We start from the raw sequence: 22,834 nt of genomic DNA, 5'->3' as shown, positions 1-22,834 counted from the left end.
GCCTCAAATACGAGTAGGAGGTGTAATATTGATTTGCTAAGCGTTGTCATGCTATAGATGCCGAAAATCGGCATGTGGAACCGAAAGCTGACGACTGAAATGCTAACACATTTTGAAAAACCGTTGCTAAAAAACCAGGAAAAGTCCTCTCCCGATTTTTATATATGTTCAAGTACGCACATTAACCACGATTTTAGCGTTGACAGAATGCTCGTATCGCATTTGCCACATCGATTTTTTTTGTAAGCTAGCAATACAACGTAAGCGAAGTTGCACCGATACATCTAGGCCACATGTGGTAGGTGTAGGTTACATTATGCTACGATGATGGCATAACATTATCTGCGAAACGTTGCAGGTGCTTTATTTTTTTCCATGACCATGCGGAACATTCCGTTCCAGCGGAAATGTTACAACAACGATTCAGAGGCAACGGCTAGCTGTACGTTATGCTACGTTGCTCGCATAACGTTATATGAGAAACGGTGCACAGATACGTTGTTTCTTTGCATGGACATGCGGAACATCGCCGGAACGTTCCAGCGGTAACGTTACAACAACGATTCAGAGACGACGGCAAGGTTACGTTATATGCTATGTTGACTACGTAACGTTATCTGGAAAACGTTGCAGGTACGTTGTTTCTTTGTATGAAACGTTTCAAACACATAGTGTACGTTACACATTACATTATATGGGGCTACATTATATCATGTTTCTCTCTATACGTAGACATTTGTCAACGATTCGTCTTCAAGGCTTGGTACCGTGCAGATTAAGACACCGCTATGTCGTTCGAAAAAGTTCTTCACGACATCGGAGGCTTTGGCGTGTTCAAAAGGCAGGGGTCGAAACCGAAACTGAACCGTAACCGAAAACCGCAAAAAACCGTTCTTTTTTGCTGAACCGAACCCGAACCGAACCATAAATATTTGAACGAACCGGAACTGAACCGAAAAAATATAATTCGGTAACCGGTTCGCAAGACTGTAAAAACGCCTATACCTTCCCACTCGACTGCCGCGTAGCAGCTCACTACATCGCTCGGAATCTTGCCGAATTCACAGAGCGAACAAACTGACAAACCAAGAAGTGGTGAGTCCATGCACCTCCTGCAGCCTCACCTCCAAAAGGTTCACGACATCCCTGTACATTTTTGTGGCTCGAGGTGTAAAAAAAGGAAAAAAGAGTGCTACACGACAGGTATACTTTGCATTGTTGCCTCGGCTGCTTCCTTTCATTCAGCGTCGCAGTGTGAAGGCGACGTAAATCTTAATAGTTCACAGTGACATCCACAAGCAACGCAGACCTCTAGCAACCATGGGAAAGAGTTTGGCGTGTGGTCCAGAGCATGGAAGAAGGAAACACAGGAGCGGCCTCTCGCGCTGTTTTCAACGGGGAGCAGCGTGCCGGCCTGCGTATATGGGACTCTGGGATACTCCAATTTACCACGTGACCGCTTTCTTCTCTCTTTTTTCCTTAGAAATTGGCGATAGCCTTTTGCAATGGAGTGCAGGAAAAAAGGTCCCCGGAAAAAACGCCCCCGGAGAAAACGTCCCCAGCGAGAAGGTCCCCGGAGAAAACGCCCCCGGAGAAAAGGTCCCCTACGCCGATTCATCGAATGCCGTTTCACCGCGAATCGGTGGCCGCCGCTTTTTCTTGTGGTAACATGTGAAATACGTAAAAGGCTCTCCTGACCTAACCTTGGTCAGGCGTCAATGAAACGGCGTTCGGTGAAATGGGCGGACACGCTATTCATACAAACACGGGAAAAAGATGTACATTCTGCCTTGGATAACATGGACTGGTCATAGGTTTCGGATGACGCATGTCAAAGCTGGTCCACTAGTTTCAGGATGACTCATGATGCTCTTTGTGGCAATGGCTAACACACCTCACGTGTCAGTGTCCTGCCTTTGGGATCTGGTTCAGCGGATATAGCTAACAGCCAGAAGCGAACATACGTCCGATCCGAGAGATAACGCTGAAGTAAACAGTTTAAAAATAATACTTCGAAAAATCCAAAGTTAAAAATGCACGTTTAAATCTAAATCATGAAAATATGCATGGTGTCGAGTTCCTGGGTGCCGAAGTAGTGGTCGTTACAATACATTTCCCTCTTTCCATGCTCGGTAGCTGAAAGTTCAATACGCTGCTCTTTTCTCTCTCTCTCTCTTTCTTCTTCAACCACTTGCTACATCTCTGCGGAACTCTTCTAGTCAGTCCCATGGGTTTGGACCAGAATCTCGATTTAAGCGTTCAAGTACAAGACCATGTCAACAATACAAAAATGACGTGAAAATTCGCGCTATAATAACCACTGATTCGAGTTACGAGCGATAAAGTATAACTCCACGGGAGGAGACTCCCGAGGGGACCTTTTCTCCGGGGACGTTTTCTCCGGGGGCGTTTTCTCCGGGGACCCTTTTTCCGGGGACCTTTTCTCCGGTTCCCCAAAAGAATTTACTGCGCTCGCGGGTCAGTCGGTGCTACATGCATGACTACAAACACCTCTGTACTCTCGGCCAATATTGCAACGACACGTGGCGTTGGCGAAGAACGCTTAATACAGTGAAGCAGCGGAGTCGTCGAACGGTAGCAGACGGAACAGCCGAACTGTCGGGAGGCCGAGCTTGCCCGCATCCATTCTCGCTTATACTCTTCGGCTCGAAGTGACTTTTGACTCCTGCTCGATAGAAAAGCGGAAGAGCCAAAGTGCGCAAGGGAGTAGATGAGTAATTTTCGATCGGCTGGCGTTCTGGATAAGACAAGGGTGCGCTGGGAAGCAAAAACTGAAGGAACCAGGCAAGGGCATCGTTCGAGAAAATTTGTTTCTGCCTCTTTGAGTCGTTTGAAGACAATGACTAAGACGTTCGTGTTGTGTGTATACCGATGAAGCCATAGAAAAAATAAGAAGAAAGAAATGTGAGTTGTCTCATTCGGTCCTTCCGGTAGGGGTGAGGGGCATATAGTGCCGTAAGACATTGGAAACTGTGGTCATGGCCATCGTTCGTCAACGTTCTAAAGATTTTGGGGTGCTAACCAGCCGACCAAAGTGTACAAGCATCTAAGTTCTTGTATATGCTTTGTCTTGATGTCTAGACATTAAAATATATGACGTGTGTAGTTACGTTACTTCATCCGACGCTCTACGTCAGCGTAATAGACGACTTCAGAAAATCCCAGAGTGCTAAGCGCAGCTTTGAACTGTGGGAGATTACTAAGACGAAAGGAATGGGGGGTGTTGTTTCCAATCTCACAGCATAGCAATTGAACTCTCAAACAACAACCATCAGTTCAACAATAAACGGAGTGAGATTAATATAAACTCGTTCAAAGACTGTTACACAACGCTGGACCCAAAACCCTTTGCCGCCGACGCCGCTTATCGCGGTCACGCGGTCATAACAACGCTGTGGAAAGTCGCCACCGAGAGCGGCTGTCCTATCGCTCGCAGCGCCACCACAGCCTTGCACAAGGGCGCTCTATTTCGCATCGCCATCCCATGCCTCCAGCTATCTCTCACCATGCTCCCCGAAGGAGCAATAACGTCATCCGCGACACCGCTACGACAGCAGCGGCCCCTAGTGGTGAAGCGTCGCTTGTAGCGCCCTCTAGTAGTGTACCCTACACAATTATTCCCCTAATTATTTCCCAACTATTCCCTCAACTATTCCCCAATTATAGACGACCCTCTGTTTGTAAACATGTGACGTCACTAGAAGACTGGTTCGAGGTAATATCTTGCTGCGGTGAACAACAAGCGGGAAAAACGTGTCGCACGCTTTGGAGCGGGGGGGGGGGGGGATGCAGGGTGATGTAGGGGAAAGGTGAGGTCAGACAGCTCTGGAGTGGCGGCTCGCACCCAGGGGAGGAAGAACAGGGGAGGGTGAAAGAGGGAGGGGAGAGATGATTGTGGAACAGGAGAGGTGCGCTACCCCTCGTGCTCTGGGGTGCGTGTAGGTAGTTCAAGAGAACTACCCACCACAAATAACATGCGAGCATCATCCCTCAGTAGTCTTCCTTGCTTCATGCTCTCTGCTAACCGCCAGGATTATTGGCGAAGTTATCCCATGGCGAATGCTTTGAGGTACATTTGAACTATACCACATACAGGACGTTTAACCTAGCGTGTCAGAAAATCTTATTTAAAAAAATCAACTCGCTGAGCGCAGCTCCGCCGTTAGTCGTTCCTGCAGATTTTTGCTCCTTTCAGCTGGTGCCATTCCAGTAAATTGCGTATTTAGTAGTGAATGTTGGGAAATCCTCAGTACGCTTCCTATAGTTCTGGCAAGGAAACGCTACGTAGCTTGACTTGGCTATGACATATCAGAGTTACCGTATGATGGCATACCGTATGCACCAGTCTTAGGGTGATCGGGATTTTTCACTAGACGAACCAACGCAAGACTGAACAACGATGGATTTCGATGGAGCTTTAATGAAAACGGGAGGCTTCGGTCGCTTCCAAAGGATCCTGGCCCTGGTGTTCCTGACAACGGCCACTGCACACTCCTCCTTCAACCACATGTCCCAAGTGTTCTTGCTGATCGCCCCTGAACACTACTGGTGCCCGGATGTGGACGTGGAGAGTTTCCATAACAAAAGTTCCGTGCGAGGTAATGCGACGCATGCGTGGGGAAAGCTGTGTGGACTGGAGCTCGGGTTTGGCGGTGACACAGAGAATGGTACTACCACGGAGTACTGCCCCGCAGTATGGGCGTACGACTACGGGAACCTTTACGTCAGCCTGGCTACAGAGGTGAGGCCAGTAGCTTGCACTTCAGGAAGGAAGTGTAAATGTTCAGAATAAGAGCTCATGGAAGGGGAACATGATGGGAATTGATGTTCTGAGCACGACCTACTAGATTATAACGACCATGTCAGGCGCTCCCCTTCTATGCGCCGCATTTTTTGAAGGTAGCGGTGGCGCTTCTGATCGTCCCAGTTATTGCTTCCTCAACATCTACAATACTTTGTACTTCAGCTTACCTTAGTATTTCTGTACAAGCGGTGGACGTTCCACAGATGTTTCATTCTGAGGTTATTCATGAGATTATTCATTCTGAGGTTATTATCATCATCATTTTACGCGTTTTCATAGGGGCTATCGCTGTCGTCTGCTACGGTAGTCGTACACACGCTTCTGCGCGTTCAGAATTTAAATTTCCATCGTCCAATCGTGTTGTGCCGATCAGTAGTGCCCCTGGCGGATCGTGCGGACAGGCTCCTCATAGGGTTTTCTGATTGTGATATGGTCGTTATAATCTAGTAGGTCGTGGTTCTGAGGCTGGTTGTTCCCATCATGTTCAACAGATGCCGCATGCATCGCCCCGTCGTGTGAATGTGTGTAGAAGTGAGATAACATGTAAGAGTGAAAAACTAGTGAGTGAGTGAGTGCATGTGTTTGTCTCTTCAAATGCCGCACCCTTGGAAGTCACTGGAGAGGCGTGCTAGATTAGCTCGATTGGTAAGAGCCCTGAAGAAGAAGAATCCAGAAGATGTGGGTTCGAGTCCTACAGCTGGCTGATGTTTTCAGTGATGGAAGGGGGATATTTCGCGGTGAAGCTCAAAGGATTGTGCAAGAACCGTAACACCAGAATTGTTATTGTCTTGAATGTGCCGATGGTTCACTTTGAAACATGGTGATGAACTAGCTACTTCCGAATTACTAGCTTATTATACTACATTATAAACTACCGTCCTGTCGAATTCCGCCGGAAGAGCCGATGTTCTTCAGGGTTTCCAATCCACACGGCGCAAAAAAAGAAAAAAAAAAGGAAAAGGAGTGAACAGTTTCGTTGTACATCATCAGTAAAAAAAGTAGATCGCTTACCAATCGTGCTTGTGGAATTTTGATAAGGAGTGTTACAGCGCATGTACTACACTACAAACAGACGTGCAAGTATAACGTCTTGTAGGAATAACTGTTATGCTGACCGCGACTTGCAGGGCAACACTCTGTAGCGATCTGTACGAAATGTCCATATCCAACAGCATGACTGGGTGTGCGGTGACGCCTGGAAGCAATACGTCTTGCACACAGCCTTCTGGATTGGTTCCATGATGGGCTACGTCACGTCCGGTTTCCTGGCAGATAGGTAAGAGGTCTAGGATTTAAAAGACAATTATGTTTGGTAATAATGGTCGATAGCTTGTTCTCTTATCATCTCAACCACGACAGCAGAACTACAGGACAAGTGCATGTCTGAAGCCATTAAAAGAGTAGAGAGAGCCATAAAAAAAAAAATCGGATTACGACGTCTGATGAAAGTGTGTGTGTCAATTTACCGAACAGCACGAAAGGTTTCGACGTGCGCAATTGATTTCCAGCAAAAAACTCACATAAACATTTCACCCTTAACTCACCACTCCGGGTGTAATGAGGAGACGCATGATGCCACGTCACCTATGACGTTACACAGTCCGCGCGTTCTGGTTCGCTGGTCAATGGGGCTCAGCGCCCTGTCCCTTTGCCGCCGTAAACCAGTTTTGCCAGTTCCCCAGGAGAACTGGGGATAGAAGGAGCGGCTGAATCATGACCGAGCCAGGGGCAATGCTTTGTCACAGCCCCCAAAAGCTGAGTAGGCAGACAACATTTCTCTGAGCCAATCAGCGAGCGCGGGGTCACAGGCAGATCACAGGCTGGTACTTCTTTCCAGCACCGTTGCGCAGAGTCGTTTTCTGCGGCGTACTTTAAATAAAATTTATGCGGTAATTGTGACTCTGTTGGATGAATTACTTCGCATGGTGCATCTCACAGGTCTGTTTAACAGTGTATAGAACGAAAACAGGGTGTCAATAATGACTTCTGTGCTACTTCAAACTTCTGATGCACGACTAAAGCTATACATCGTTGCAGGTACGGCCGTAAGCTCGCAGTTTGCGTCTTGTGTTTGGTGAGTGCAGTGGCCAACCTCCTACCGTTGCTTATCGCCAACCACTGGGGTCTGGCAGTGGCACGACTCATCGCTGGTTTTGGAGCCGAAAGTGTCTGTTCCACGATATTCGTTCTCGGTATGACTAAGTCTATCAAAACAAGACTTTGCAATACAAAATAATGGCGAATGCGGGTGGTCATTTCATGGCAACTTGTGCTTTGCCAGATCCCGCCTGTTCTCGCCAGTTTTGCCAGATCTCGCATGTTCGCGTGGCACTTTCCGAGCGCCAGGAATCTGCCAGCTAGGACTTTCTCCGCCCGGTCTCGAAGCCACCGGGCAGCGGATTGCCCAACTATATCCGGTGACGTCGCATCCGCATCGCGAGGGTGGCGAGGGCCCTCATTGGCACGTACGTCGAAGTTCACATGGGTTAGCAGACGACGGGACCTGAAGACGAGCGACCACGGTGCCCCTAGCGTGATCCAAGCGACTAAAACCGCCAGGTTCCTGGCACTCATGTTCGCGTGGCAACGGTCAGGTGATCCAGCGCGGGCGCCGACCTAGCAATGTCCGAGCGCTAGGCTGTGTTGCCACGAAATCACCACACGAATTCGCCGTTGGTGTGACAATAAGCGCAACAATATTTGGCGCCGGCGGCGGAGCCATGCTTTGTTTTTTCCCCCCGTCGCTTAGCTTAGAATTAGGGTGGAGTAATATTTGCTCCTCTAGGTATAACGATTTTTGCGCTTGTTTCGATCTGTTACAGCTGTGCTATGAAGCATTTTGTAGTGGACTCGGTCCAGTTAGTAACGTGCTTGCTAACTCAGGCGAAAAATTAAAAAGCGCACTTGAAACGACAAAAAAGAAAAGAAAAAGCTTGTCCGCTGATGTCACCCCTCTAGAGGGCACTAGTCTCGAAAAGGCGAAATCGGCTCCATGATGTCGGTTCGGCGAAGTTTGGTTTCGGTTTTCGTGCGCTGGCACATGCCCTTTATAGAGACTACAAACGTTGAAAATATGAAATTACAGGTACATCGTACAAGTATAACTGCAAGAACGTAGAAACAGCAAAGGAACGGTGATGACTGCGATGCGGGTGACAGTCAGGACGGTCAGAACCGCATTGGATCTACGTCATGGCGACAAGTCCGCTAGCGACTGTGGCGCTCCCTTGCGTGTGACGTCATGTGATAAATCCCATAAGGATCCTACCAGGATTGCGCGGCGCGCTCATAGTACTTTTTGCGCGAATATGTGTCCCAGGGCTTGTAATCGAGATTTCTACTTCTCCCGTGATACTCGAGGGACGGCCGCATCCGTGCCAGTCGATATATAAATTTATAAATCGATTTCAAAATTATAGTGTCATTTTATTCCTCCTGGACCGCTGACCACGGTATCGAAAAACCCACACAGTAAATTTTTTTACACCTTTTTAGTGTAAATAGTTTGTCCCATAGCGCACCTCATATCAGTGTAAATTTTACACCATACACCAGGGTGTAATTTTTTACACCTTTCTAAAAGGGTGTAATCGGCACAAAACACCCTTTCAAAAGGTGTAAAGTGCACAAAACACCCCTTCCATAAGGTGTAAGCTGCCAAAAACACCGATTGAAAGGGGTGTTTTGCAGAAGAAACACCCTTACAATGGAGTGTTTCGGACGCAGCATTGCACGGACCTCCGCTGTTGAGCTGGTTGTTGCATAGCTGCACATGCTGGTTACGGAAATCTTGCGAGGCCTCAGCTTGTCACCTTGTATAATCTGAGATTTTTGGCGCACCAGACGAGCAATAGAAAGCCATTATGGCAGGTCACTGGAGGACTGGTGTTCCGCAGATTGGAAAAGGATAGCCCGACCAGCTCAACAGCGTGCCTGAATGTGAGCAATATGCCTGGAACAATGTATGACAACAAAGTTATGTTTATTGGCGAAGTACAAGTGCATGTACACATGTGAAACTAAATTCCTTATAACGTTGCCCAGAGTGGAACAATATGCACAGTATGTGGAAGGAACGCAAAGCAGAACTGAGTCCTTGATGACATAACTAATTGAAACAGCAGCAATGAGACACAAAATAAGATGAAAAGGCATATTAAATGTTTAAATCCACATAAGGCACCACTACAGATCCAGTACACCAAATAAGAAGCTAGTGCAAATATAGCACGTTGATGCGAAAGGGTAATGAAAACAGCCAGCAAACAGCTTTTACAAAAGAAAACAGCTTTTCTGGCAAGCAAAAAAAAAAAGAAAAAGGAAAACGGATAGAAGACTATCTCTTAACAAGAGCACATACTAAAGACTAGAAATGGAAGCACAGAATACCCAAAACAATTTCCCTAAATGCAATGTGCTGTGCCAGGTATGTTGACAAATGGATGGCTACATTGCCAGAAGAAAGGTAATCCCCCATGCTTATGAGAGTTCAGTGCCAAAGAACAAGAAAGAACACACCCGTGCTTCCGAAGAATTTCCAATTCCTTGACGAAATGGCTGCCTGTTTGGGAGGTGGGCGGGAGGGGGGGGAATGGAGGGCTCACTACAAGTCAGTTAAAGTAGCAAATGTTTTAGATGTTCGAAGCATTCACAAGCTCTTTTCCATAACTGTTGAAAAAATTGATCCACGGGGCTTCTTGCACGGGAATCACTCACTTTCAGGCACCGCTCTTCCAGGCTTCAAGATGTACGGTGCGGCTTTGAACTGTAGACAATATGAAATAACCAATAGCTGCAAGAATAGCAGCCAAGCCCTCGTCAAGGTTGATGGTTCTGAGAAGGCGCTACTCGCCGACATAGAGGTCCATATGCTCCGCTTCTTGAAAGCTGCTCCCAGTGAACATGATGCACGGTGTCACCGGCACAGGTGTATCCTATGAAAGGGGAAACACAGGTTTAGGAATGCGTATGGTGTGAATAGTGTGGCCTTGAACATTGGATAGAATTGTAGTACACAAATATATGACCCCGTCCTTCTTTCACTGCTCAGGGAATTTGCATAACAATTTGAGAACTGTTATCATCTAGGACAAATATTGTCTGAGATGTTCATACAGTTCCCATATGCAAAGGGACTGTGCCTTCCAAATGGAAACACTGCCTCAACTGCATACTTGTGCGACTGTTGTGTAATTACTACAGGTTTTCTCGCTCATTTTAATCCACTGGTCACTCACTTTCATCCAAGCGCTACCCAAGTTAATCCATTGGACAACCAAAATAATCCAAACACCAACCAATTTAATGTAAACGCTACGTAGTCTAATACGAGCAAGATGTGTAAAAGTATTCTGTGTTATTCCGTCATGGTAATTGTAACGACTGAGACTTTCATGGTTACGCCAATGTATCACAAGTTTATGAATACTGATCCAACAACCCCTGGTTTTTGCATGTTATGCGGTGTTTATGACTGCTTTTTGTCATTATGACTATTTTCATGATATGTGCCATGAATTGCTTTTAAGGGACTACCGTTGCTTCAAACAGTGTCATACAGTGTTTTGTGACTAACGACGGTCATTATATACATTCCATAAGTACTTTCATTATATGTACCATGAATCAATGTTATGGGTTTACCAAGGCTTCAAACACTGCCATATATTGTTTTACGATTACAGTTGTCCATTATGACATTCTATGACTATTTTCATAATGCGGGTCATGACTGTATGCAGCTATACTGCTCCTTCACACAGTGTCACGCACTTTTTTATGACTGCCAATGGTCACTAAGATGTTAGTAGATGGTCATAAAACACTGCATGACATGATCTGAAGAAGCTGAGTTGCATTGAGTCAGGCCATAGTGATATTATGAAAATATCATGGAATGTCATAATGACTGTTGGTAGTCATAAAACGCTATATGACACTGTGTGAAGCAGCAATAGCCCCATAACGACGTTTCATGACACACAACCATGAAAATGGCCATTGAATATCATAACAGCCGTCTGAAGTCACAAAACACTTACAACACGGCATAGAAAACGGTGTTCGGACAAAGCATAGTCATGACCCAATTCATGAATAAACTCATGGAGTGTCATAACAACCATTGATAGTCAGAAAAGAGCTATGACACTGAAGCAACAGTAGTCCCATAAAACTGATTCGTGGCGGCACATACGAAAATAGTCATGGAATGTCATAATGACCGTCAGTAGTCACAGAACACATATATGACACTGTTTGGAGCTGCGGTAGTCCCATAAAATTGATTCATGGTATGTCATTCAAATAGTTATGGAACGTGATAATGACCATCCATAGTCATAAAACACTGTATCGCACTGTTTGAAAGAGTGGTAGTCCCATAACATTGATTCGTTACACATATCATGAAAATAGTCATGGAATGTGATAATGACCATCGGTACTCATGGCACATGGCATGGAAATGGTCATGGAATGTCAATATGACCGTCGACAGTCATAAAACACTGTATGACGCTGTTTGAAGCAACAGTAATCCGATATAATAAATTATTGGAACAAATCCTGAAAATAGTCATGAAAACTCATAACGACAAAACGCAGTCATAAGACACTGCAAAAGCCAGGGGTTGACAGATCAGGTGTTAAACTCAGGATACATTAACAGAAAGGATATCAGGTATCAGGTACATTGGCATAATCACAAAAGTCTTAGTCATGTCTATTTCCATGAAGGAATATATTTACACACGTTGCCTGGATTAAATTGGGTAGCGTTTGGATTAAATTGGTTGGTGTTTTTTATTAATGTGGTGGACCAGTGGGTTAAATTGAGTAACGCTTGGATGAAAACGTGCGGGAAAACCTGTAGAGGAGCAAAGATATAAAAAAAATTTGCACATATATCATTATCGAGATTGGATAAAATTATTGATTGATTATCGAGATTCGATAAAAATATTGATGAACACAATACTACATCGATATTGGAAATTGTTGGTATATCGATATGTAAGTGGACATTCAATGAAAAATATCGGTACCAGATCTACAGCTTTTGAGATACTTGTGCGATGTCATCAGCCTTCAAATAAATTGCACTTGTACGTTGCGCTTAGTTGAGCATAACCATGCCTTTTCGACCTTCTACCTCTAAGACATCTGTCTCTGAACCGACAAAACGTCAATGTTTATATACATAGCTTATCTATTTCAATAATAGCTTAGCATAGCTTTCAATAAATATATATTCCCCCCTTATCTATTTCAATATCGATAAAAATAGTGATAGATATTCTCTTACACGACCCAGTAATTCAATTACCATGAGATTCACTGGTACCACTGCGTACTCTCTAAATTTACCAAATTGCAGGACTATGATCATGATTATAAGTGGAATATACTTACATAATGCACAAACATGTTCTTTATTGCTTCGGAACCCTTCACACACGAACCCAGTATTCGCAGGGCGTGGACAGCAAGGAGGTCTGTAAAAGCCCCAACAGGGAACACAACTTACTGTTTTCAGTAACTTTACATGTAAATATACTCCCAATTTGAATTTTTACGGTTTTCAGTGAGAAAACACCAAGTGCACACAGCACAGCAGATATGTACCCAATACACACTTATTTTCCAACAGAAAACAATAGCTTTTGCTTGATAGGCAACACTTCAGTGTTCGACGTCTTCCCCTTGAATCCTACTGTTCACCATGAACTACTAGCATGAATTACCAGAAGAGAGCCTGACATTCCTTTTCTGCACAATGTCGAACAATGCCGTGGCGAGAGAAAAGGAATATCACATTGGCGACGACAACGACGCGCAATTTTAAGTTTCCAAACAAGCTATTTCAACACATGGTAGCGGGCTCCGAGGGACGCATGAGAGTCTGAGCAACACTACTATTATATGATCACAATATAGCTTAAATTGCAGAGATAGGATAACAGTCGACTCATACGTACTGGATCCTTCGAGCGTTCCTGGCGGTGAGGTTGCAAGACGGGTACTGTCGCCGTATGCATTATCTCAGCGCCCTCCGCGAATTCAACACTCACTGAAGTCGCTATCCCGAACCTAGAGGTGACAGCAATGTTGTTACTAAGTCATCACAACGCTCTGCATGTGTAGTTCTGTGTTCTACTTCAAGCGTATGGCACAAGAAGCAACATACCTGATTCCTGTCAGTGGCGTTCACGTATGACGCCAACATTCTCGAAGCCGAGATAGCACTCCTCAAAGCAGTTGGAGTGTCCTCTTCAAGCAGGCACTTTTGTCTAATGTCCGCATGAAGCACCACAACTAGGCACGTAGCGTCTGTCATTTTTGCTGAAAAACAAGCTCTATCTCACTGTAACGGACGCGGCCTCACCATACCAAACGAACCAAAACGAAAAAAAAAAAACGAACGCCGCGCCGACGGCCTTGATTTGGCTTGGCTTGCCGCCCACCGACTCCAACGTGCGTCGGTCCCGTGGCGGGGTTTTCCGCCAGGGGACCGACGCCTGTTTACCTCTTGGAAAAAAGAAAAATAACGAAACGAAGCTAATTGCACACATCTGACTTTGGCCTGCCATAAACACTATATCTCGTCAGTGTGTGCTTCCTTAATGCCTTCTGAAACACCAGTGATGGTAGTATAGCCTTTCTCTCAAAACCATCATTGACGTCTTTTAACACCATTTTAACACCCTTAACTCGCGCAAAAAGAGTAAAAATCGTGTAACAGGGGTGTTTTGATATTTACACCCTTTTTCACACTCTAGTAACACCATTTGATTTGCCTGTAGGTGTAAAAATACGTGTAAATTTCAGAACACCTTTTCTTACGCTGTTTTTTACGCCTTTTATTACACCTCTGGGAGTAAAAAGGGGTGCTTATGTAGAAAAACACGGATTTGGTGCAAAACTGGGTGTAAAAAAATTTACTGTGCATGCGGAATAGTGGCATAGTTTGGCCGTGATTCGATTAAATACGTGACAGGAGCAGACGCCGGATGTTGAGAGTATTCCGGAATTCCCTCTCAGGAAAAAACGAGAAAACGTCACTCCCTAAGAACCAATGCGACTGAGCGGGCGTCTCATGCGTATGGACGGGGCCTTTCCTCCTCTGAGTGCCATGCTCTCACCATGAGACGTTTTTCGAGCGGCAGAACGCCGAGATTTCCTCAGCGGCAAGCGATGCTGTCCAGGAAGGCCCAAAGCTAACCGCATACAGCGTTTCCACAATGGCGGGTGGACTGCGTCCCATGCGAGCATTTCCGTACTCTCTGAGGGAAAGGAAACTCCACATGACATTGATAAACACTTTGATTGCAAGTGAAAATGTCTCAAAGAGAAGTGCTTTTGAGTGATGACATATTATAACCAACAAGATACTGCACCATTGCGCACGCACGGAGCCATTTGTTGTAAATACCCGTCCCGCTATTCACAAGGCACCCAAATAAGCGAGGCGAAAGCAGCATTCCAGTTGACACCTTCATCAATCTGTTGCACGCTCCTCCTTGTGTTTTGCATGTTGGACGCTCACACAAGAATTACGTTTTTGCAACCCGCAACAATCTTGTGATCTTCTGCCGAACGCGATCCTCCCGAGCAATCTGATCAATGCCGCATATCAGCTATCTACGCTTCCGAGAACTGGAACGGACCAAACCTGAGGCTAATCTCTGATTGGCTACTTGCGTGCGCCGCTTTCGTTACTTGTCCTCGAGACTGGGAGGTACCCGGGTTCGAAACCCGGTGCCGGCTGTGCTGTCTGGGGTTTTTGCCTGGGTTTTCCTCAGACGCTTTCAGACATATGTCGGCACAGTTCCCTTAGAAGTCGGTCCAGGACGCACATTTCCCCAGGGCGTTAGTCGTGACGTTGCCCACCTTTGTGAGGCCGGCAACGCCCTTTCACCACCACCACCACTTGTCCTCGAGATCTGCTCGTCTCGGGCTACAAGGACGGCGCCGAGAAGTTTGGGAGTTTCCCCCTGGTGTTCACTGAACGAACCGTGTAGTGGGGATATTCCCGGGCGATGATCTTGCCTGATAATGCATGACAAAAGCGACATATGTGTTCCAAGTAAGTCGCATTTTCATTCCACCTTTTTACTGTAAGAGAAACGAAGCCTAAACGAGGATCCGCACCAAGAGGCAGCGCAGTGGCGCCCCTAGTGAGGGTCTCGCCGCCAATAGTTCTCCGCCGACAATGACGTGCCGCTTACGGCTTGCCGCTCGACAATCGCGGCGGACCACCGCTGGGAAAACGCCTCGTGCGGTTGGGCCTTTAGGGAGTGACGTCACATCGCCGGAGCTTCTGCGGCCGCAAAAGCAGGGCTGATCCTTAAAATTCGTTTATTTAATATCTAAGCACTTTTGAGAGAGAGAGAGAGAGAAAAAAATAGCCGTGTAGATTGTCGGCCGATGTCGAACATAGTGCTATCGGTTTCATAGATACAGGTTTCCGGTTGCGACCGTCCCTTTAAGCGGCAAAGCTTTCTTTGTCTGGGTAGCGTTGGCTCTGGTTGTGCATACACATCATTGTACTTCATACGCAGTGATCGAGTTCACGATTCCGGACAAGAGGACTTTGATTGGCTTCGTGTGGGCATTCAGTTGGACCATCATGGCGTCCTCCTACCCGTGGTATGCCGACCTCATTCAGTCGTGGCGAGGACTCGTCGTCACAAACACTGCTCTCAGCATTGCCATACTAATCATCATAGGGTAAGCACACACTGCCGTTGCTATGGGCAGTGCTTCAAAACGCAACGAAACCTATTTTATAGGTTCGTTCCCGAGTCCCCAAGTTGGCACCTCACAGGCGGTAGACGAGAAAAGGGAATAGAAATTCTCAAACGCTTAGGCAGGATCAATGGAATAAAGGACATCAGTGAGGACGATTTCAAAACTCTGCAGGTAAATTTCTTTCTCGAAAAAAAAAAAGAAAAAAGAAAAACAGACAAACAAAAAATGAGCTGACATACGTTTTTTCCATGTTTCGCATGCATCCAATGAACAAATGCTGTTCTTTCTCTATGTGATGGTTAAGTATCGTAAAATTAATGTATATAGTTTTGAGGAGTACCGTACGGTACTCCTGGAAACTATATACATTAATTTTACGATATGGTACTCCTCAAAACTATAGTCAACGTCATATTGTGCACAATCTGCCACCGGTCTGGTAACATCATCGCTCCTTCAAGGTGAACTTCTGTATCCTCAAACTCACCGCAGCTACTGGCAGTTTGAGGCTGAGAGTGAAGACCGGAAAGGTGCTCGCGCGCGATGTTGCTAGGAGACAGACGCCAGAGCTCCTGGTGACGTCATCTTCTTTTCGAGAATCCGAAACTATGAAGCTTAGCGGGGCTTCGAGGACACGCATAATGTTCCCTTATTTGGGGGGGGGATATATTTTGCGTACCGGGACTTTTACTGAGGTCGATTTATAATACGACGTAAAGTAAATATGATGTGTTTAGCTCACTGCGACACTTTAAGGTGTCATGGCTGTTGACATCCGCAAGGGGGCAGCTGTTGGTTGATTCTGCGCGTGTTTTCTTCCTTTCGAACCAGATTAAGACCGCAGAGTCACCTTCAACCAAGAAGCGAAATTTCTGGAAGGACACGCTCGCCCTCGTTGCTACGCCGAGGCTACGACGTATTACTCTCACGCTGTTCCTGGGATGGTAAGACAGTTGAGCTGAGCTTTGTGTCGTCCTCGTGGAAATTCGCAAAAAGCGCAAAGACCAGTGCATGAGAATAGGATGGTCGAGGTACGAAAACTGTACACTTGGTCTTCTTGTCTCCGTGCACCGAGATGGTGCGATCTGTGCAGTGTACCATAAGCACGTTTCCAGCCCATGTTTTGAATGGAAAGCGCGCTCGTTAGCGTGACTGAAATAAACATGCCTGACAGTAGCATTTGAACACGGGCAACTCTCCTACGAGCCGTTTCGCTCGAAATCAGCGTATTTCCAGAGTTATGCTCAAGTTGTCTTGAGAGCTGGAGCAGGCTGCGCACCTCGAAGAGGAGCAAGCAGGAGAATCTCCTGGTCAGCTCGCGTGACGTTTCCGTGGCGTTCTCGGCGTGGATGGTCATGTTACGTGTCAGCGTCAGTCAATAAGTAAAGTCAGTCAATGAGGATCGCGTTTTCAACGGCCGTAGCGAGTCACGAACGTGCTGCCAGTGTTCGTAGCCATGGAGACGAACCACCGTCGTCTGCGAGTAATGAGTGAATGTCCCCGCGTACTAGATGGGAAAACTTTAAAGTAAAGTGCAAAACAGACCCATTTCTTTTCCAGGACCGATTTTCTCGAAAGCAAGTTGCACTTTTTGTCAACAGGTTCATCAGGTTAGGTCAACAGGTTCAAGTTTACAGGTTCTATGTTAGGTGCAATCATTTGCGAGATCTTGAATCCGAAGAACGCAAAACTGCAGCAGTAGCAGACGAATTCTGACTTTATATATCCACGTAGCGACGGGGAGAGAGGCAATAAGCAGGCTTTCTGTAGCTAGGTGCCGCTGCCTCTAATGCACCAAAAGAACGCCCCCATGTCGTCATAGTGACGTCACGTACACGTAGGTCTCTCCGCGCGGGAATTTCGAACCGTGTGGATTCCAAAGATTGTTATAAAGTTCAAGTTCATGTTCAAGTGCGCGAAAAATGAAACAGTGATCCGGTGGACCAAGTAATCCACAACTCGTAGAAACAAAAATATACAAATTTATAGTTTGAGAGCGGATTATCCCTTTGAGACTTCTGGTAGGAAACTCTGCTGGGCAATAATCGAGACTGTCAAACACACGCTTCCTGGTCTGCTTTCCCATCCGACATTCCTCTTCACAGGTTCCTCATCTGTCTTTGTTATAACGCGAACACCCTGGAACTGAGCCATTTAGGACTGGACGTGTACGGCACCTTTTCATTGGCTATTGCCTTCGAGCTTCCTGTGAACATCTTTACCATCCTGGCCTTAGACCGCTTCGGGAGGCGTTGGCCGAATGTCTCATTCATGTTCATCGGCGGGACCGTTTCTCTCGTCATGGCTCTCTTGCGTACTGGTAAGGTTGCCCCTTTTTTTTAGCTTCGACATACATGATCCAGTCTACTATCCAATCCCGTACATGCCAAAGGCAACCTGAAGGCAATGGGCAACCCACTGAGCGTACCGTCTCAGAAAATCTTTGGAAATCTGTTACCTGGTCTTGGCAATTTTCCGATGGTTCCGTTTGTCAGTAGTGCGATGATACCTTCGACGTAAATGACCACATTTTAGACCAATCACCGTGTAGGTTTGTCCGTATCTTTATAGGGTCACGTGCCAGCACCACGTGGCCACCAGAGTGTGTTTACGGTACGCTCAAATTGTGTAACCACCACAGTAACAATGAAAAAAATTAAAAGAAATTAAATTTCACAAAGCTTTGCATAAAACTTAAATGACATTTCGAAAAGAGTTTCGCCCCAAAATTTACAGACAACGATGGCACTATAAAGTTCCCCGTTTGAACGCGTTTGGCGCAATGCCCAAGGATGCAGCAAAATTGTTATGCTTGGTATCCTAGATGTATCTGACCCACTTTCCTGGACAATATTAATACTCTTGCCTAAAAGCTTCACTACCTTTGCGCCGCATATTAGTCACGTTTTGCTTCCGGTATTTGATCCTATAGTTTGTTCATGTTTTGTACGTCTGCCACCTTTTTCTTTTTCATAATCGATCAATCAACATGTCCTTGCCGTTCCAGATTCTTCCTCAGCAACATTAGCCATGGCAATCATCACGATAGTATGCTACGCTGGCAGCTACAATATCAGTTACCAACTGGCTTCGGAAATCTTCCCCACGGAAATCCGAGGTCGCGGAGTTCTTCTCACTCGTCTCTTCGGTGACATCGGCAGTTGTCTCGGTGCTGACGTGGCGTACCTTGTAAGACCTATAGCCTTCTCTACCCCTCTTGTGAGTGACCTCTGTGGTCCCTTCTGCTTGTTTCAGGTGGAGTACGACAGGTACCTTCCTCTCCTTGTCGTGGGATTGTTGTCTTTGTTGTCGGCCGTTCTCTTGTTCCTGGTGCCGGATACGGTACATGAACCGCTACCACAAACTATCGAAGACGGGGAGAACTTCGGGAAGAACCAAGGCCTCTGTTTCTGTCCTCTGTTCGTAAAGGAACAGCCTGCAGAAAAAATGTGCGTACCACACGTTTAAATCATTGCGAGTGATGAGGGCCACCTAACGTAGAAAGCAGAATGAGGCAAGCTAGTTGGTGACTGTGATTGTGACTGATAAATTTAAAAAAAAATGGAAGCTAGTAGGTGTGAACTATGTCCAGGTATCACTATCTCGAGTATGACTTTTTTTATTCCGCGAAGCAAGTGTGGCTATAAGCGGCGTACAGATATGGACAGGCGGAGAGAGGACTGCAGGAAGGAGCGGGGGGCAGGGGGTTAGTATGCGTCGTGGGCCGACTTCAGAGGGAATCGTGCCGACATTATGGCTGACTCTCTGTCCGTCCGTTGATTTCCACACGCCTGGGTATGACGTATGGCATGACGTACAGACAGTACGTGAAACAGTTGAGCCATTGTGTGTACTAGTGCCTGTCTTCCACTTCTAGTTCCCCAGGAAATGATGCTCGCCGGACAACAGCCAAACTGTAGCCGATTTTTGAGCTGATTTGTTAAAAGCACTTCTTTTTCTAAACTGGCAGCTTTGTAGCGAGGAGCATGAAGAACCAACAGTCCCTATTGACATCTCCCGCTTCTTTCCTCCTCTCCGTTGACGGAGAGGAAGGATGATTCACTTGAACACAATTGATTTATTCTCGGGGTACGTCCATGGCGCCTTAAACTTTCGAGAAGTATATTCTCCCGTCCCCATACAATCCTATTAACTAATAAACTCCTTACTTATTCGCTGATCAATCACAAAGTCCAAAATGAACTTTTTAGTCTGTCGCGCCGTTGTCCATCACTGACAGGAGAATTTTTGAAAGCACATCGTGCGGTTTGAAAATTCCCATCGAACTATATTCATGTTGACCATATATAAGTAAAATGCAAGGGAGCTGTTGTGTACTTGATGTCAGCAACATGTCCCTGAGCGTGGGGGAAGGACAGAAGTCTTGTGCTGTTCGTTTTTGTGTTTTGTCCTTCCCCCAAGGCCAGGGTCATGTTGCCGACGTCTGCTATATTCATCCTCTGTACCGTGCCCATACGGAGGAATTGTGACTCCAGCGAGTCACACATGCCCAATTCCCCACGTGATTTCATTTCTCTTGCAGATTAATCGAACCGAAACGGAAAGATACCGGACAGATAAATATGTCCTATGATGCAACAACGCACCTGTGACGGCTCCACTCACTCAGAACAATCGTGACTGCAGTACATGTTGTGAAAGATATCGCAGGAAGTAGCTATCGCAATAAGAGCAGCCGTCGTCGCTCTCAATGTGTCTTTTCCGATCATCTGCATGCCACGCTGCGGCATGCGGAATAGTGCATTCCACGTAGACTATACATAGGAAACTCCGCAAACATTTGTCTTGAAGAGCCTCAAGGAGAATCCAGGGAAACCAGCTGGACAGAGCACTGCCGGTGCTCGGGATTTGAACCCAATCACCTCCCAGTCTTCGATACGTGTTTACTCTGGGCGTCGGTGAGTTAGACAGTTGGAGCATATCAAGACGTTGCGAAGCTGTCAAAGAACCAGCTTATTAAAGACAGCTATATGCCTGACGAAGTCGTGACCACCAACCATGCAAGCTGATGACTGCTCCTTCCGCAGAAGCCAGCGGCGCGTCCCCCGCTTTGAAAAGGAGGATCTGAAGTACAAAACAACATTGCATAGCGTCTGGTGAAACTGACCGTTATAAAATAAACAAAATATAGTGTGGTTCACGCGTTATTTAAGTGCGTTGTGAAGTGTTTGCTTTTCTGGGTTTTTGTTGTTGTTGTTTTTTTTTTTTTTTGCGATCTCTGGGAGGCTTCTAGACCTTAATGTCCTAAGTTGAGACTTACATGATTGAAAAAGCAGCTCAATGTCACTCAATAGGCCAGGGCTGCCCGGAAGACAGCCACCGGTGTCATGTTTGGGTTCGCATTTCGCACTGCCTTAGTTGCGTTAGTGATAACTAGCTGTCACTGTGCAGTCACTGGCCAAGTTGTAGTGGTTGTAACATGCGCCCTCGCGACATTGCAACCCCTACATTTCGCGTCAGGCTAGTGAGTTGCAAATCCGTTGTTGCGAATCTATTCAATCGCCCTTTAATTAAAAACTGGTGTGCGCTTAAGTATGAGTATCACTAACCCTCTCCCTTTCCTGCATTTCCGGAGGCAAGGCCGCTTTCTCCTTGTGCAACGCAGAAGGTACGAAGTTTACTCTCACATCAGTGCTCATTGTTATTCATTTCATATTTATCTGTCTCCGAAAATCGGCGGCAAATACTCGAAAAGTATTTAATTACACGGTTCAGCCTTCTTTCTTCTTTTTCTTTTTTTTTTTGAATTTGGAGTACGATACATGTGAACAAAAGCAGGACCCAGCGTCCGAATTTCTCGTTGCATTCCTCCTGTCTCTGACCATTGTGCCTTAATTTCTCAGCTTTGCGCCTGTGTAAATTGCCCGTAGTCAACTTCAGGCTTGCAGTCCATATAGTACTAATATGGGATCTTGCGCGATTTTAGTATTGCGTACTCGTAAAGCAAAAAAGAAAATGAAAAGCACTGTGAAAAGAAAGAAAGAAGCATTAACACGGATGCTATTTTCAGACATCTGACTCCACTTCCGAGGCAGGCACCGTGTGTTCCCATGCAGAAGCAAATTTAGCGCTCAATATGCCAGTCTGCATAGGTGACCGTCATGCGAATGCACTTTCATAGCAGTACATAATAATCTATGCATACTATAAGCAAGATAATGCAGGATAAGCAGCGACTTTCTTCACACTCGCAGGAGAACTTTACGCCAACAGTAACGTACGTACGTCCTGATAATAATTACATTTGCGTCGTATAATGAACATCCGTGTTTGTCATCAATTAAATTAATCTACTATATTTGCTTACGTGATCTGGTAACGTATTCCAGATACATCTTCTTCTGCTGATTACTTCTGCGAACTGATTCTTGCGTGCCTACTCTCGATAAAGGTGCTGAAAAGCAAATTGGAACAAACTATGCTGAAGAAAAAAGGTTTCATAAACACAAGCGTGCTTCCACTCTTGCAGTTTAGTGTTCTCCTGACACTTTCGCTTGACGTCTAATCTGGGTATTTCGATGTCTAAGAGGGTTTAGCACTCCTCAATTCTGTGCATCAGCGCTAATCGCTAATCAATAGCTACACGCTGACCTAATGACACTTCATTGACGGTAATCCAAATATTATGCCATGGTATGCAGTATTATGCCATGGTGTCACCTTGGGCTGTTCTCATCACCAATGACCCTTCTCGAAGATAAGAGAGATATTCAATTTCCTCCTCAGAGACGAAACACAAAGAAATAAATGAAGTCACCTAGGAAAAATGTCCAAGCAATTTTATGGTACTTTTGTTCTATGTATTTGGTCCGTGGCTGAAGGAGAAGCATATGTGGATTAAATAGTTACAACAGCTGTATTATACAGTGGCCATTGAAGAGACAGATTATGGATTTAAAAAAAAACAGCGTGAAATTTTCCAGTCATTCTCACGAAGAGATGATGCCCACCTCTGCTTGCTGTTCTCCACCATGGAGTGGGTTTACTTTTCGCTGTTTGCCGTGCTGATCCTCATGTCAACTATAACCTTATCACCCTCTACGATGTCCTCCTCTTTCGTGCCCTGCGAAGGTTACAACCCGGACGTAACCATGCATACCTTAACCTTTTTGGCCATTGACTCCACTGGCGTACTCTGATAAAAGTTCTGGCTCTAACCGGCTGGGGATTTAATTCTTATCGCAGGATGCCGGACTTGATGCCAACACTCTGCAGAAGAAGACTTGCTTCGCGTTG

General features: G+C 45.9%; 1 protein-coding gene and 1 long non-coding RNA gene across 3 annotated transcripts; one reads left to right on the top strand and one right to left on the bottom strand.

The window, feature by feature from the left end:
- Positions 1 to 553: 553 nt before the first annotated feature.
- LOC135366828 (solute carrier family 22 member 7-like) lies at positions 554 to 20,733 on the top strand. Of its 2 annotated transcripts, none has more exons than XM_064599766.1 (11): positions 554 to 633; positions 4,395 to 4,762; positions 5,998 to 6,101; positions 6,863 to 7,017; positions 15,388 to 15,556; positions 15,619 to 15,748; positions 16,409 to 16,521; positions 17,683 to 17,897; positions 18,585 to 18,766; positions 18,833 to 19,026; positions 20,121 to 20,733. In XM_064599766.1, the coding sequence occupies exons 2-11, from the start codon at positions 4,421 to 4,423 to the stop codon at positions 20,188 to 20,190; spliced, it is 1,674 nt and encodes a 557-aa protein (XP_064455836.1). In that variant the 5' UTR covers positions 554 to 633; positions 4,395 to 4,420; the 3' UTR covers positions 20,191 to 20,733. The 2 variants fall into 2 exon arrangements, with proteins under 2 accessions (XP_064455836.1, XP_064455835.1); XM_064599765.1 differs by lacking the exon at positions 554 to 633 and adding an exon at positions 2,586 to 2,925.
- LOC135366830 (uncharacterized) lies at positions 8,789 to 13,876 on the bottom strand. The gene is made up of 4 exons (XR_010414291.1): positions 13,014 to 13,876; positions 12,805 to 12,916; positions 12,239 to 12,321; positions 8,789 to 9,759 (listed from the first exon to the last, which is right to left on the bottom strand). It is a non-coding gene; the product is annotated as an uncharacterized LOC135366830 (long non-coding RNA).
- Positions 20,734 to 22,834: the final 2,101 nt, after the last annotated feature.

This window comes from Ornithodoros turicata, chromosome 8 (assembly GCF_037126465.1).
Source record: "Ornithodoros turicata isolate Travis chromosome 8, ASM3712646v1, whole genome shotgun sequence".
Lineage (NCBI taxonomy): Eukaryota > Metazoa > Arthropoda > Arachnida > Ixodida > Argasidae > Ornithodoros > Ornithodoros turicata.
Note: the sequence above shows the minus strand (reverse complement) of the source record. Positions and strands in the feature narration are given on the sequence as shown.

Bases quoted from the DNA above. Each gene is read 5' to 3' on its own strand.
- LOC135366828 (XM_064599766.1), top strand. From the start codon at position 4,421: ATGGATTTCGATGGAGCTTTAATGAAAACGGGAGGCTTCGGTCGCTTC. The intron at 7,018-15,387 runs GTATGACTAAGT...CTTCATACGCAG, and splicing joins TTCCACGATATTCGTTCTCG to TGATCGAGTTCACGATTCCG. The intron at 17,898-18,584 runs GTAAGGTTGCCC...TTGCCGTTCCAG, and splicing joins CATGGCTCTCTTGCGTACTG to ATTCTTCCTCAGCAACATTA.